The sequence below is a fragment of the Mobula hypostoma genome, chromosome 1 (assembly GCF_963921235.1).
Source record: "Mobula hypostoma chromosome 1, sMobHyp1.1, whole genome shotgun sequence".
Taxonomy (NCBI): Eukaryota; Metazoa; Chordata; class Chondrichthyes; order Myliobatiformes; family Myliobatidae; genus Mobula; species Mobula hypostoma.
Genome location: NC_086097.1, coordinates 727,410 through 741,983, shown reverse-complemented (window position 1 = coordinate 741,983; position 14,574 = coordinate 727,410). Strand labels below are relative to the sequence as shown.

Genomic DNA, 14,574 nt, shown 5'->3' with positions numbered 1-14,574 from the left:
CGCATTTACCACCTCGTCTGGCAGCTCATTCCATACTCCCACCACTCTCTGTGTGAAGAAGCCCTCGCTAATGTTCCCTTTAAACATTTCCCTCCTTACCCTTAACCCATGTCCTCTGGTCTTTTTCTCTCCTTGCCTCAGTGGAAAAAGCCTGCTTGCATGTACTCTATCTATACCCATCATAATTTTATATACTTCTATCAAATCTCCCCTCATTCTTCTACACTCCAGGGAATAAAGTCCTAACCTATTCAATCTTTCTCTGTAACTGAGTTTCTCAAGTCCTGGCAACATCCTTGTAAACCTTCTCTGCACTCTTTCAACCTTATTTATATCCTTCCTGTAATTTGGTGACCAAAACTGAACACAATACTCCAGATTCAGCCTCACCAATGCCTTATACAACCTCATCATAACATTCTAGCTCTTATACTCAATACTTTGATTAATAAAGGCCAATGTACCAAAAGCTCTCTTTAGGACCCTATCTACCTGTGACGCCACTTTTAGGGAATTTTGTATCCATAATCCCAGATCCCTCTGTTCTACTGCACTCCTCAGTGCCTTACCATTAACCCTGTATGTTCTACCTTGGTTTGTCCTTCCAACGTGCAATACCTCACACTTGTCTGTATTAAACTCCACCTGCCATTTTTCAGCCCATTTTTCCAGCTGGTCCAAATCCCTCTGCAGGCTCTGAAAACCTTCCTCACTGTCTACTACACCTCCAATCTTTGTATCATCAGCAAATTTGCTGATCCAATTTACCACATTATCATCCAGATCATTGATACAGATGACAAATAACAATGGACCCAGCACTGATCCCTGTGGCATACAACTAGTCACAGGCCTCCACACAAGAGAAGCAATTCTTTACTACCGCCCTTTGGCTTCTTCCATTGAGCCAATGTCATCCAATTTACCACCTCGCCATGTATACCTAGCGACTGAATTTTCCTAACTAACCTCCCATGCGGGACCTTGTCAAAGGCCTTACTGAAGTCCATGTAGACAATATCCACTGCCTTCCTTTCATCCACTTTCCTGGTAACCTCCTTGAAAAACTCCAATAGATTGGTCAAACATGACCTACCACGCACAAAGCCATGTTGACTCTCCCTAATAAGTCCCTGTCTATCCAAATGCTTGTAGATTCTGTCTCTAAGTACTCCCTCCAATAACTTACCTACTACTGATGTTAAACTTACCGGCCTATAATTTCCCGGATTACTTTTCGATCCTTTTTTAAACAACGGAACAACATGAGCCACTCTCCAATCCTCCGGCACCTCATCCGTAGACAGCGACATTTTAAATATTTCTGCCGGGGCCCCCACAATTTCAACACTAGTCTCCTCCAAGGCCCGAGGGAACACTCTGTCAGGTCCCGGCGATTTATCCACTTTAATTTTCCTCAAGACAGCAAGCACCTCCTCCTTTTCAATCTGTACAGTTTCCATGATCTGACTACCTGATTCCCTTAATTCCACAGACTTCATGCCAGTTTCCTTAGTAAATACAGACGCAAAAAACCTATTTAAGATTTCCCCCATTTCCTTTGGTTCCGCACGTAGCCGACCACTCTGATCTTCAAGAGGACCAATTTTATCCCTTACAATCCTTTTGCTCTTAATATACTTGTAAAAGCTCTTTGGATTATCCTTCACTTTGACTGCCAAGGCAACCTCATGTCTTCTTTTAGCCCTCCTGATTACTTTCTTAAGTATTTTCTTGCACTTCTTATACTCCTCAAGCACCTGATTTACTCCCTGTTTCCTATACATTTCATACGACTCCCTGTTCTTCTTTATCAGAGTTGCAATATCCCTTGAGAACCAAGGTTCCTTATTCCTATTTACTTTGCCTTTAATCCTGACAGGAACATACAAACTCTGCACTCTCAAAATTTCTCCTTTGAAGGCTTCCCACCTACCGATCACATCTTTGCCAGAGAACAACCTGTCCCAATCCACGCCTTTTAGAACCTTTCTCATTTCTTCAAATTTGGCCTTCTTCCAGTTCAGAACCTCAACCCGAGGACCAGATCTATCCTTGTCCATGATCAAATTGAAAATAATGGTGTTATGATCACTGGAACCAAAGTGCTCCCCTACACAGACTTCCGTCATTTGTCCTAACTCGTTTCCTAACAGGAGATCCAATATTGCAATCCCTCTAATTGGTCCCTCTATATATTGATTTAGAAAACTTTCCTGAACACATTTTACAAACTCTAAACCATCTAGACCCCTAACAGTATGGGAATCCCAATCAATATATGGAAAATTAAAATCCCCTACCACCACAACTTTATGTTTCCTGCAGTTGCCTGCTATCTCTCTGCAGATTTGCTCTTCCAAGTCTCGTTGACTATTGGATGGTCTGTAATACAATCCCACTAATGTGGCCATAGCTTTCCTGTTTCTCAGCTCCACCCATAGGGACCCAGTAGACAAGCCCTCTAATCTGTCCGGCCTGAGCACTGCTGTAATATTTTCCCTAACAAGCAATGCTACTCCCCCACCTTTCATTCGTCTGCCTCGATCACATCTGAAACATCGGAACCCTGGAATATTAAGCTGCCAGTCCTGCCCCTCCTGTAGCCAAGTTTTACTAATTGCTATAACGTCATAATTCCACGTGTCAATCCACGCCCTCAACTCATCCACCTTCCCCGCAATACTCCTAGCATTGAAATATATACACCTCAGAAGATTTTTACCACCACTCACAACCTTTGTATTTGCGGATTTGCTTGCACTTTTAACATCATTTATTTTCACCCCAGCCACACTGTCAGCTCTGGCACTCTGGTTCCCATCCCCCTGCAAATCTAGTTTAAAGCCTCCCCAATAGCACTAACAAACCTCCCTGAAAGGATATTGGTCCCCCTGTAGTTCAAGTGTAACCCGTCTCTCTTGTACAGGTCCCACCTGCCCCAGAAGAGGTCCCATGTCCTTCTCCCCATGTCCCTTGACTCCACTATCTTTAAGGGCTCTATCTAACTCTTTCTTGAAAGCATCCAGAGAATTGGCTTCCACTGCCTTCTGAGGCAGAGCATTCCACAGATCCACAACTCTCTGGGTGAAAAATAATGCTACTGGCACTGTCATAGTGTGTAATCAGAGGTAGCAGGGTGTTCAAGGATGGCAAGGTTAGGGATATTGCTCTTCCTAAGCAAGAGGAAATCAAATGTATATGGAATGAGCTGTCAGAGGAAGTGGTTGCGACAAGTACAATAGTATCATTTGAAAAGTTTTTGGATAGGTACATGTAGGAACGCATGAGATATATGGGCCAAATGCAGGAAATTGGTTCTGGCCAGCAAGGTCCAGTTGGGATGAAGGGCCTGTAACTGTGCGGTATCGCTTTGTGACTCTATGACTCTCTCTATAACTGTCCTGTGGCACAAGAGAGATCAGCCTGGGCACCAGTCTTCCTCAGCAAAGCCTAGAAAGCCTTCATAAACTCCACAGTTGGTTGAGCCCAGTAGATTTGCTTTTCGAGAGCTGGTGGAGGGAAGCAGTTAGTTCAGCACAACAACCAAACGGTTATTAGGTTCTCCCACAGATCCAAGGAGACAGAACCGTATTAAAGGAGTGGATCAAGTCACCTTTTCTCTGTGGATCTGTGATGAAGGAACTGTCTTTGACAAGCAGCTATACTCCTTGACCAGTACTTTATGTATGACAGTTAAAACTAGGCAGAAACAGGCCCTTCAACCCATTCAACAGATACAATCATCTGTTTGAACTTCTTCCATCTGGCAGATGTTATAAGATTTTCTATGCCGGCAATTCCAGACTGAAAAATAGTTTTTTTCCCCAGAGCTATAATTGCTCTGAACCAATCGATCAAGCATTATCCATAAATTTGTTATATTGCTACTTTAATACTGGTTTTATGGTTGCTGGTTGTACTGGCTGATTACTTGATTTTATTTATTGTTTATTTATTTTATTTGTTTTATAGCATTGAATATGGGAGTTGCAAATTCATTTTCGCTGTATTGGTGCATGACAAATTGTACTATGCAATGATAATAAAGATATTTCATTTCATTTCATTCAGTCCATGCCAACCTAATCTTCTTCCTTGTCTTTAACTATATCCCCCATTATATACCTATCCAAGCTGCTCTCAAATGTTATAGTTGAACCCAGATCCACCACTTCCACTGTCGTTCGTTACACTCTCACACCACCTGCTGAGTGAAGAAGTTTGGCTTTTGATACTGAATCACCTGATCATGAAATCATTTGAAATTCTGAGTTGGTGAGGTAAATACTGGATTCTGTATTTGGTTTTGAGCCCAGTTTGAGTGGGATTGGCTTGGTATTCAGACATCACCTGTCACAGTGGGCTAACTTACAGGGCCTGATGCCTGTGTATGTTCGGAGAGATGTTAATGCCAGACTATATCTTGATTTCAGGTGCTATTGTTCATATTCTCCTGCCTCCGGAAAGCTGCCTGGGACTATGGACGACTGGCTCTACTGATGGACAATGACAGGTTTTTTCCCTTCTGTTTACCTATCTATCTCCCGTAAATACCTCCCTTATCTACTGTACCTCCCATAAATACCTCCCTATCTACTGTACCTCCTGTATCTAAGTCCCCTATCTACCTCCAATATTCAAGTCCAACTCCTCAATTCATGCACTGGATTTTCTGGTCCTTTCAGCATGCTCCCAGTACCTGTTCACAGGGAGTATTCCAGCTGGAGGCTCTGTGTTAGAAGATAGAACAACAATACAGAACAGGAACAGGAATAGGCCCTTTGGCCCATAATGTCCATCCTGACCCTGTTGTTCATCTAACTCTTCTCATAGTCTGTTTCCTGTTCTCCACTTTTTCATGTAAATAGAAGCTCCGGTATTGACAATAGTTTTGGGATAGAACAGCACATCAGTCCAGATCAATACCTGATGTGTTGTCTTACCTCATTCCTTTCTTTACCCATCCTACACTATCAATAGCACTCGTAATTTTATATGCCTTTTTGTCTTCACTCAGGGAAGACAGACCCAGCTTGTTTAATCTCACCTGATTACTTAAACCCTCCAAATAAAGCAACATCCTTATGAATCTTTACTGTACCTTCTCCAGGTGAATCATGTATGTCCTGTTGTAGCCAGAACTATACACAATATTCCAGTGAAATGTAACCATGCTGTCCTAACTTTAATAGTCAATGCCTCAGCCAATGTAGGTGATGCATTCTTGTGTGTTTTTGTTGTGTTCTTTTTATATTGTATTACTTATTTTATTTTCTTTTACATTTCTGTACTGATGTATGTCAATAAACAATCTTGAATCTTGACTTGACTATAAGGGTTATCACCACCCTACGACCTGTATTCACATTTTTAAGAAACTATCCATGCACTTGTATGTTAAGGTCTTTCTGTTCAGCATCACTCCCCAAGGCTCTGCTGTTCTCTTTCAGATCTCCCCGGTTTAACTTCCCCACAATTTCATGCTTACTCAAGTAGACTCTCTCTGCCATTCCCTTGTCTACTTTTCCAGTTGATCCATGTCCTGTTGTACGTGGACTATGGAACAATATAGAATAGAAGTAGGCCTTTTGGCCCATGGAATCTGGGTTGGCTCTGATGCCAAATTAAACTGCGCATCCGCCTGTTTGTGGTCTATGTTCGTCAATTCCCTGCCAAGAACCATTTGATCGAGCCCTGGTTAAACTGGAGTCAGTGAGAATCACTTTGCTGGTTGGAATCATACCTCATTCAGGGGAAGATGGCTGTGGTGGTTTATTTTATTTAGAGATACAGTGTGAAAAATGCTCTTTCAGCCCTTCAAGCTGCAAAACCCAGCAACACCCAACAACCCCTGATTTAACCTTAAACTAGAAAAGTGGAAAGCGGCCAGTGAGTGAGTGGGCCAGCGAAGGAGTGGAGCTTTGAGGCTTTGACTCGAGAGGCTTGCTCGCAGTTAGTCTTTACAATGCCTCCTGAGACGGTGATGTGCCTCTCATGTTAGATATGGCAGTCTTGGGGGAACGCCCCTCTCCCACAGAGTCACATCTGCCAGAAGTGCATACGGCTGGGCGATCTGGAAGACCATGTAAGGAATCTGGAGCAGCTGGATGACCTTCGATTCATAAGGGAGAATGAGGCAGTCATATATGAGAGCTACAGGGAAGTAGTCAGACCGAGGCTGTCGGAAGCAGGTCGTTGGGTGACAGTCAGAGGAGGGAAAGGGAAGGTGAGCAGACAGGTAATGCAGAGCACCCCTGTAGCCATTCCCCTGAATAATAAGTTTACCGTCCTGGATACTGTTCATGGGGACGACCGACCAGGTATGAGCCATGGTGGCAGGGCCTCTGGCATTGAGTCTGACCCTGTGGTGCAGAAGGGTGGGACAGAGAAGAGGAGAGCTGTCGATATTGGAGACTCTATAGTCAGGGGAGCAGACAGGAGATTTTGTGGACATGAGAAGGACACCCGCATGGTTTGTTGCCTCCCGGGTGCCAGGGTCTGGGATGTCTCTGACCGAGTGCACAACATCCTGGTATGAGAGGGAAAGCAACCAGAAGTCATGATACATGTTGGGACCAACGACATAGGCAGGAAGAGAGATGAGGTCCTGAAGTGTGAATTTCGGGAACTAGGCTGAAGGCTGAAGAACAGGACCTCAAGGGTGGCATTCTCAGGATTGCTGCCAGTGCTACATGACAGTGATGATAAGAATGGGAGGAGATGGCAGTTGAATGTGTGGCTGAGGAGTTGGTGCAGGGAGCAGGGTTTTAGATTTTTAGATCATTGGGATCTCTTCTGGGGAAGGTGGGACCTGTACAGATTGGATGGGTTGCACCTGAACTCGAGGGGGAGCAATATCCTTGCAGGTAGGTTTGCTAGCATGGTTCGGGAGGGTTTAAACTAATTTGCAAGGGGGATGGGACCCGGAGCGATAGAGCAGTGAAAGAAGTGCATGGAGTAAAGCCAGATCTAACATTTAGAGAGGCTTTGAGGAAAGAGAAGCAGAATAAAAGGTGTAAAGGTAGTAAGGTAGAAGGGCTGAAGTGTGTGTACCTCAATGCAAGAAGCATCAGGAACAAAGGTGATGAACTGAGAGCTTGGATACGTACATGGAATTATGATGTAGTGGCCATTACAGAGACTTGGCTGGCACCAGGGCAGGAATGGATTCTCAATATTCCTGGATTTCAGTGCTTTAAAAGAGATAAAGAGGGCAGAAAAAGGGGAGGAGGGGATACTCTCTAAACCAGGCAGCATCCTGGTAAATCTCCTCTGTACCCTTTCCAATGCTTCCACATCCTTCCTATAGTGAGACGACCAGAACTGGACACAGTACTCCAAGTGTGGCCTACCCAGAGTTTTATGGAGCTACATTATTACCGCGCGACTCTCAAACTCTATCCCTCAACTTATGAAAGCTGACACCCCATAAGCTTTCTTAACTACCTCATCTACCTGTGAAGCAACTTTCAGGGATCTGTGGATGTGTACCCCCAGATCCCTTTGCTCCACCACACTACCAGGTTTCCTGCCATTTACTTTGTACTCTGCCTTGGAGTTTGCCCTTCCAAAGTGTACCACCTCACACTTCTCCAGGTTGAACTCCATCTGCCACTTCTCAGCCCACTTAAGGCACTGGTGAGACCTCACTTAGAGTACTGTGGGCAGTATTGGTCTCCTTATTTAAGGAAGGATGTGCTGATGTTGGAGAGGGTACAGAGAAGACTCACTAGAATGATTCCGGGAATGAGAGGGTTAACATATGAGGAACGTTTGTCCGCTCTTGGACTGTACTCCTTGGAGTGTAGAAGAATGAGGGGAGGCCGCATAGAAACATTTCGAATAGTCACAGTCATAGTCATACTTTGACTGTTGAAAGGCATGGACAGAGTGGATGTGGCAAAGTTGTTTCCCATGATGGGGGAGTCTAGTACGAGAGGGCATGACTTAAGGATTGAAGGGCGCCCATTCAGAACAGAAATGCGAAGAAATTTTTTTAGTCAGCGGGTGGTGAATCTATGGAATTTGTTGCCACGGGCAGCAGTGGAGGCCAAGTCATTGGGTGTATTTAAGGCAGAGATTGATAGGTATCTGAGTAGCCAGGGCTTCAAAGGTTATGGTGAGAAGGCGGGGGAGTGGGACTAAATGGGAGAATGGATTCAGCTCATGATAAAATGGCGGAGCAGACTTGATGGGCCGAATGGCCGACTTCTGCTCCTCTGTCTTATGGTCTTATGGTCTTTTGCATCCTATCAATGTCTCTCTGCAACCTTCGACAATTTATCCTAGTAGCCAGGGCGTCTAAGGTTATGGTGAGAAGGTGGGGGAGTGGGACTAAATGGGAGAATGGATCAGCTCATGATAAAATGGCAGAGCAGACTCGATGGGCCGAATGGCTGACTTCTGCTCCTTTGTCTTATGGTCTTATCCACAACACGACCAACCTTTGTGTCGTCTGCAAACTTGCCAACCCACCCTTCTACCCCGACATACAGGTCGTTAATAAAAATCACGAAAAGTAGCGGTCCCTGAACCAATCCTTGTAGGACACCACTAGTCACAACTCTCCAATCCAAATGTACTCCCTCCACCACGACCCTCACCTTCTGCTTTCTGCAGGCAAGCCAATTCTGAATCCACCTGGCCAAACTTCCCTGGATCCCATGCCTTCTGACTTTCTGAATAAGCGTACCGTGTGGAAACTTGTCAAATATCTTACTAAAATCCATGTAGATCACATCCACTGCACTACCCTCATCTATATGCCTGGTCACCTCCTCAAAGAACTCTGTCAGGCTTGTTAGACACGATCTGCCCTTCACAAAGCCATGCTGACTGTCCCTGATCAGCATGATTCTCTAAATGCCCATAGATCCTAACTCTAAGAATCTTTTCCAACAGCTTTCCCACCACAGTCGTAAGGCTCACTGGTCTATAATTACCCAGACTATCCCTACTACCTTTTTTGAATAAGGGGACAACATTCTAGCCAGAGGCTCAGCAATCTCTTCCCTCACCTCGTGGGGCAGCCTGGGGGATATTCCGTCAGGCCCCAGGGACTTACCGATCGTAATGTATTTTAACAACTCCAGAACTCCTCTTCCTTAATATCAACATGCTCCAGAACATCAACCTCACTCATATTGTCCTCACCATCATCAAGTTCCCTCTCATTGGTGAATACCGAAGAGAAGTATTCATTGAAGACCTCGCTCACTTCCACAGCCTCCAGGCACATCTTCCCACCTTTATCTCTAATCGGTCCTACCTTCACTCCTGTCATCCTTTTTTTCTTCACATAAGTGAAGAATGCCTTGGGGTTTTCCTTTACCCTACTTGCCAAGGCCTTCTCATGCCCCCTTCTTGCTCTTCTCAGCCCCTTCTTAAGCTCCTTTCTTGCTTCCCTATATTCCTCAATAGACCCATCTGATCCTTGCTTCCTAAACCTCATGTATGCTGCCTTCTTCCTCCTGACTAGATTTTCCACCTCACTTGTCACCCATGGTTCCTTCATCCTACCATTCTTTATCTTCGTCACCGGGACAAATTTATTGCTAACATCCTGCAAGACATCTCTAAACATCGACCACATGGCCATAGTACATTTCCCTGCAAAAACATCATCCCAATTCACACCCGCAAGTTCTAGCCTTATAGCCTCATAATTTTCCCTTCCCCAATTAAAAATTTTCCTGTCCTGTCTGATTCTATCCTTTTCCATGATAATGCTAAAGGCCAGGGAGCGGTGGTCACTGTCCCCCAGATGCTCACCCACTGAGAGATCTGTGACCTGACCTGGTTCATTACCTAGTACTAGATCTAGTATGGCATTCCCCCTAGTTGGCCTGTCCACATACTGTGACAGGAATCCGTCCTGGACACACTTAACAAATTCTGCCCCATCTAAACCCTTGGAACTAATCAGGTGCCAATCAATATTAGGGAAGTTAAAGTCACCCATGATAACAACCCTGTTATTTTTGCACCTTTCCAAAATCTGCCTCCCAATCTGCTCCTCTGTATCTCTGCTGCTACCAGGAGGCCTATAGAATACCCCCAATAGAGTAACTGCTCCCTTCCTGTTACACCCTTTATTCTGCTTCTCTTTCCTCAAAGCCTCTTTATATGTTAGATCTTTGTGGCGAAGATTGTCATGCGGATGACACGAAGGTAGGTTGAGGGATAGTTAGTTTTGAGGAAATAGAAAGGTTACGGAAGGACTTAGACAGATTGGGAGAATGGGCAAATAAGTGGCAGATGAAAGACAGTGTCGGGAATTGTATGGACATGCACTTTTGTAAGTGAAATAAAAACTTATACTATTTTCTAAGTAGAGAGAAAATTATAAAATCTCAAGTCCATAGGGACTTGGATGTCCTTGTGCAGGATTCTCTAAAGGTTAATTTGCAGGTTGAGTCTGTGATAAGGAAGGAAAATGTGATGTTAGCATTCATTTCAAGAGGAATAGAACATAAAAGCAAGGATGTAATGTTGAGGCTTTAAAAACACTGGTAAGGCCTGACTCAGAGTATTGTAAGCTATTTTGGACCCTTTATTTGAGAAAGGATGTGCTGTCATTGGAGAGGGTTCAGAGGAGGTTCATGAGAATGATTCTAAACATATCTAAGTTTCGCCCTTCGTCATCGATGAAGACCTCAACACTATTGGTACTTTTTACGAGGTTGAGTTGCTAGCTTGACGCTCAGCCCAGCATGGATGGAAAGCGTGCAAGGGAGCCGGCTGGAGTTGAACTCGGGACCTCTCACCCCGAAGTCCAGCACTGATGCCACCATGCCGCTAGCCGGCTTTTGATGATGATAGTGTTGAGACTAGCACCTGATTTGGATTTGAGTGAGGGAGAGTTGCAGGTCTCACTCTCTCTTCCCAATTTCCATCTGGATCCAGTGGCAAGACAAAAGTCGAGACGGCTAGAGATGGGACTAGGCACAGTGGATGACCAGGACAACTTCTGTGTCTTGTCCTACTCTACACGTTCTACAACACTTGCAGAGACTGCCTTCTTGACCGTTGGACCTTCCACTGGTCTCGTCCGCTCAATCTGCCGGATTCTGTCTTCACATGCTGGGATAGACAACTCCCTATCTCACCAAGGGTTTGAGACCCGTCGGCTACCCTCACCTGCCTTAAGTATACATAAAGACTTGGCCTCCACAGCTGCCTGTGGCAAAGAATTCCACAGATTCACCATTCACTAGCTGAAGAAATTCCTCCTCATCTCAGTCCTAAAAGGATACTCCTCTATTCTGAAGCTGTGTCATCTGGTCTTAGAAGCTCCCACCATAGGAAACATCCTCTCCACATCCACTCTATCAAGGCCTTTCACCACTCGATAGGTTTCAATGAAGTCAACCCGCATTCTTCTGAATTCCAATGAATACAGGTTCAGAGCCATAAAAAACGCTCTTCATATGACAAGTGATTCGATAAAGGAGGCCAGGTCATTGAGTGTATTTAAGATGGAGGTTGATAGGTTCTTGATAAGTCAAGGCATAAAAGGTTAAAAAGTTGAGTTAGACAATCAACGTTAGTGTTGTGTAAAAATAGCTACCTTTTAATCAGGACGGCAATTGAGATTCAAAAGGCAGTTTTGTGGCAGTTTCTCTGAGTTGCAGAGCAACCAATCAGAAAAAGGCAGTGCTTAAAAAGAGCTACCTTTCGGTCGGGTCCACTTTCAAGAGTTAAAAGCAAAGCTTCACAGCAGTTTTCTCTGAATTGGACATTCAACGTCAGTGGTGTGTCATGATGATCAAAATTTCAAAGGGAGAAAAACCTCTTCTTGGGCTTCCAGCTAGGTACAGGAATCGACTGTAACCGATGTTTCGATGACAAACTCTCCCAACTTAATTTGGAATGATGATCTCAAATGGTCCCAAAAGCCATTGGCACAGTAGTTTTCTGCCATCGAAGTCGATCCTTGGGCCATTGCGAATGAATGTTCTGCCACCACTGATTTCCCCGGGTAAACCAAACAGGTAGACCCCCTGTGCTCCTTGATGCAGGTTTCCACCATGCATCTTGTCTGGCTGATATACGCTGCTCCGCATTCACAGGGAATCCTGTAAATACCAGCCATCCTAAGTCCCAGGTCTACTTTGACCCACATTTTTGTCCTCGGTCACAATATGTACCAAGACACCTGGATGCTCATCCTTGCCCTTGAGAATGCCATGGACCCGATCTGAGACATCCCAGATGCTGGCACCAGGGAGGCAACATACTATCTGGGTGTCTCTATCATGCCCACAGAACCTCGTCTATGTTTTTATGACTAAGAGATCTCCTATCAACACTGCACTCCTCTTTAGCACTCTGCTCTTCTGAGCCGTAGCGCCAGACTCAGTGCCAGAAACCTGGTCACTGTGGCTCCCATCTGGTAGGTTGTTCCCCTCATTGGTATGTAAAGTGGTATAATTATTATTGAGGGGATGACTACAGGTGTAAATTGCATTGGCTGTGCATTTCCCCTCCTCCTAACAGTCACTCACTTTCTTGTCTCCTGCAATTTAGGGCTGACTACCACCCTGTAGCTCCTGTCCATCATATCATTCTCCTGTTTGAGTCAAAGGTCATCAAGCTGTAGCTCCATTTCCTTAATACGTTCTGTTAGGAGCTACAACTTGGTGCACTTAGTGCAGATGTGTGAATCTGGCAACTGGAGGTCTCCCAGATTTCCCATATCCCACACAGAGGACATCCCCTATAGCTATTCTCACTGACCTACTATGCCCTAACAGATAAGAAATGAACAAATATCAGGAGAGGGAGAGGGAGGGAGAGAGAGAGAGAGAGAGGGAGAGAGAAAAAAACCTCACCCAAGCCGGATCTTCCCTAAACTCTAACTTGAACTTCCTTACAGATTTCTGTCTGGTATTAATCCAGTATTTCTTCAGCATCCTGGTGATCCTTCCAGAAACCATGGAAATATAAGTGGAAAGACCCACTATCTGTTGGGAAGTGTGATGGTGGCTGTTATTGTTAAGGTATAAGACCACGTGATTAACCCTGTGAAAACTATTTTGGATCTGGAGAGTCTCCACGAGGAAATAAGAAGATTACGAACGACATTCCTACAGAATGGCTACAAGGAGAAGGAAATCAATTGAGCCCTTAAAAGGTCCGACAGAAAACCTGGGGAACCAAATGAGAAGAGGAACCGTCACGACAGCCTGTCTTTCCGATATTTCCACAGTTTCTGGAAGGATCGTCAGGATAACAAGCAGGATGAACAAAAGAGAACCGGTTGATGTTGTGTACTTGTGTCACAAATGAGGCTGCTTAACAACCTATCAACCCAAGTTATTAGAGTAAAGATTATAGAATGAATAAAGCAGTGGCTGATTGGCAAGAGGCAAAGAGTGGGAATAAAGGAAGCCTTTTCTGATTGGCTGCCAGTGACAGGAGTCTGTGTTAGGACAGATACGTTTTACATTATCGGTCAATGATTTGGATGATGGATTGATGGCTTTGTTGTAATGTTTGCAGACAATATGAAGATAGATGGAAGTGAAGGTAGTTTTGAGGAAGCAAGAAGGCTACAGAAGGACTTAGACAGATTAGGGGAGTGGGCAAAGTAGTGTAAATGGAATACAGTGTTGGGAACATAGAACATAGAATAGTACAGCACATTACAGGCCCTTCGGCCCACAATGTTGTTCTGACCCTCAAACCCTGCTTCCCATATAACCCCCCACCTTAAATTCCTCCATATACCTGTCTAGTAGTCTCTTAAACTTCACCAGTGTATCTGCCTCCACCACTGACTCAGGCAGCGCATTCCACGCACCAACCACTCTCTGAGTAAAAAAAAACTTCCTCTAATATCTCCCTTGAACTTCCCACCCCTTACCTTAAAGCCATGTCCTCTTGTATTGAGCAGTGGTGCCCTGGGGAAGAGGCACTGGCTATCCACTCTATCTATTCCTCTTATTATCTTGTACACCTCTATCTTGTCTCCTCTCATCCTCCTTCTCTCCAAAGAGTAAAGCCCTAGCACCCTTAATCTCTGATCATAATGCATACTCTCTGAACCAGGCAGCATCCTGGTAAATCTCCTCTGTACCCTTTCCAATGAAGTGTCAGCCTTTCACCATTTGATAGGTTTCAATGAGGTCACCCCTCATTCTTCTGAATTTCAGAGAATACAAGTCCAGAACCATCAAAGGCTCTTCATACGACAAGCCATTCAATTCTGGAATCATTTTCATGAATCTCCTTTGAACCCTGTCCATTTTCAATACATCCTTTCCAAGATAAATGGTCCAAAACTGCTCACAATAGTCCATGTGAAGCCTCATCAGCACTTTATAAAGTCTCAACATTATATAATTGCTTTTATATTCTAGTCCTCTTGAAATGAATTCTAACATCGCATTTGACTTCCTTACCACAGACTCAACCTGCAAATTAGGGAATATTTATGGAATCCTACACAAGGACTCCTAAGCCCCTTTAAACCTCAGTTTGTTGTATTTTCTCTCCATTTAGAAAATAAATTCTTCTACCAAAGTGCATGACCATACACTTCCCGACACTGTATTCCAACTGCTATTT

General features: G+C 44.4%; 1 protein-coding gene across 9 annotated transcripts in view; it reads left to right on the top strand.

Moving 5' to 3' along the window:
* Positions 1-14,574, top strand: part of tmem63c (transmembrane protein 63C) — a 342,578-nt gene that overhangs the window by 94,617 nt on the left and 233,387 nt on the right. For all 9 annotated transcript variants that reach the window (XM_063042821.1, XM_063042830.1, XM_063042849.1 and 6 more), the window contains one exon: positions 4,437-4,516. In XM_063042821.1, the coding sequence (XP_062898891.1) occupies positions 4,437-4,516 (80 nt within the window). The remainder of the gene's footprint in view (positions 1-4,436; positions 4,517-14,574) is intronic.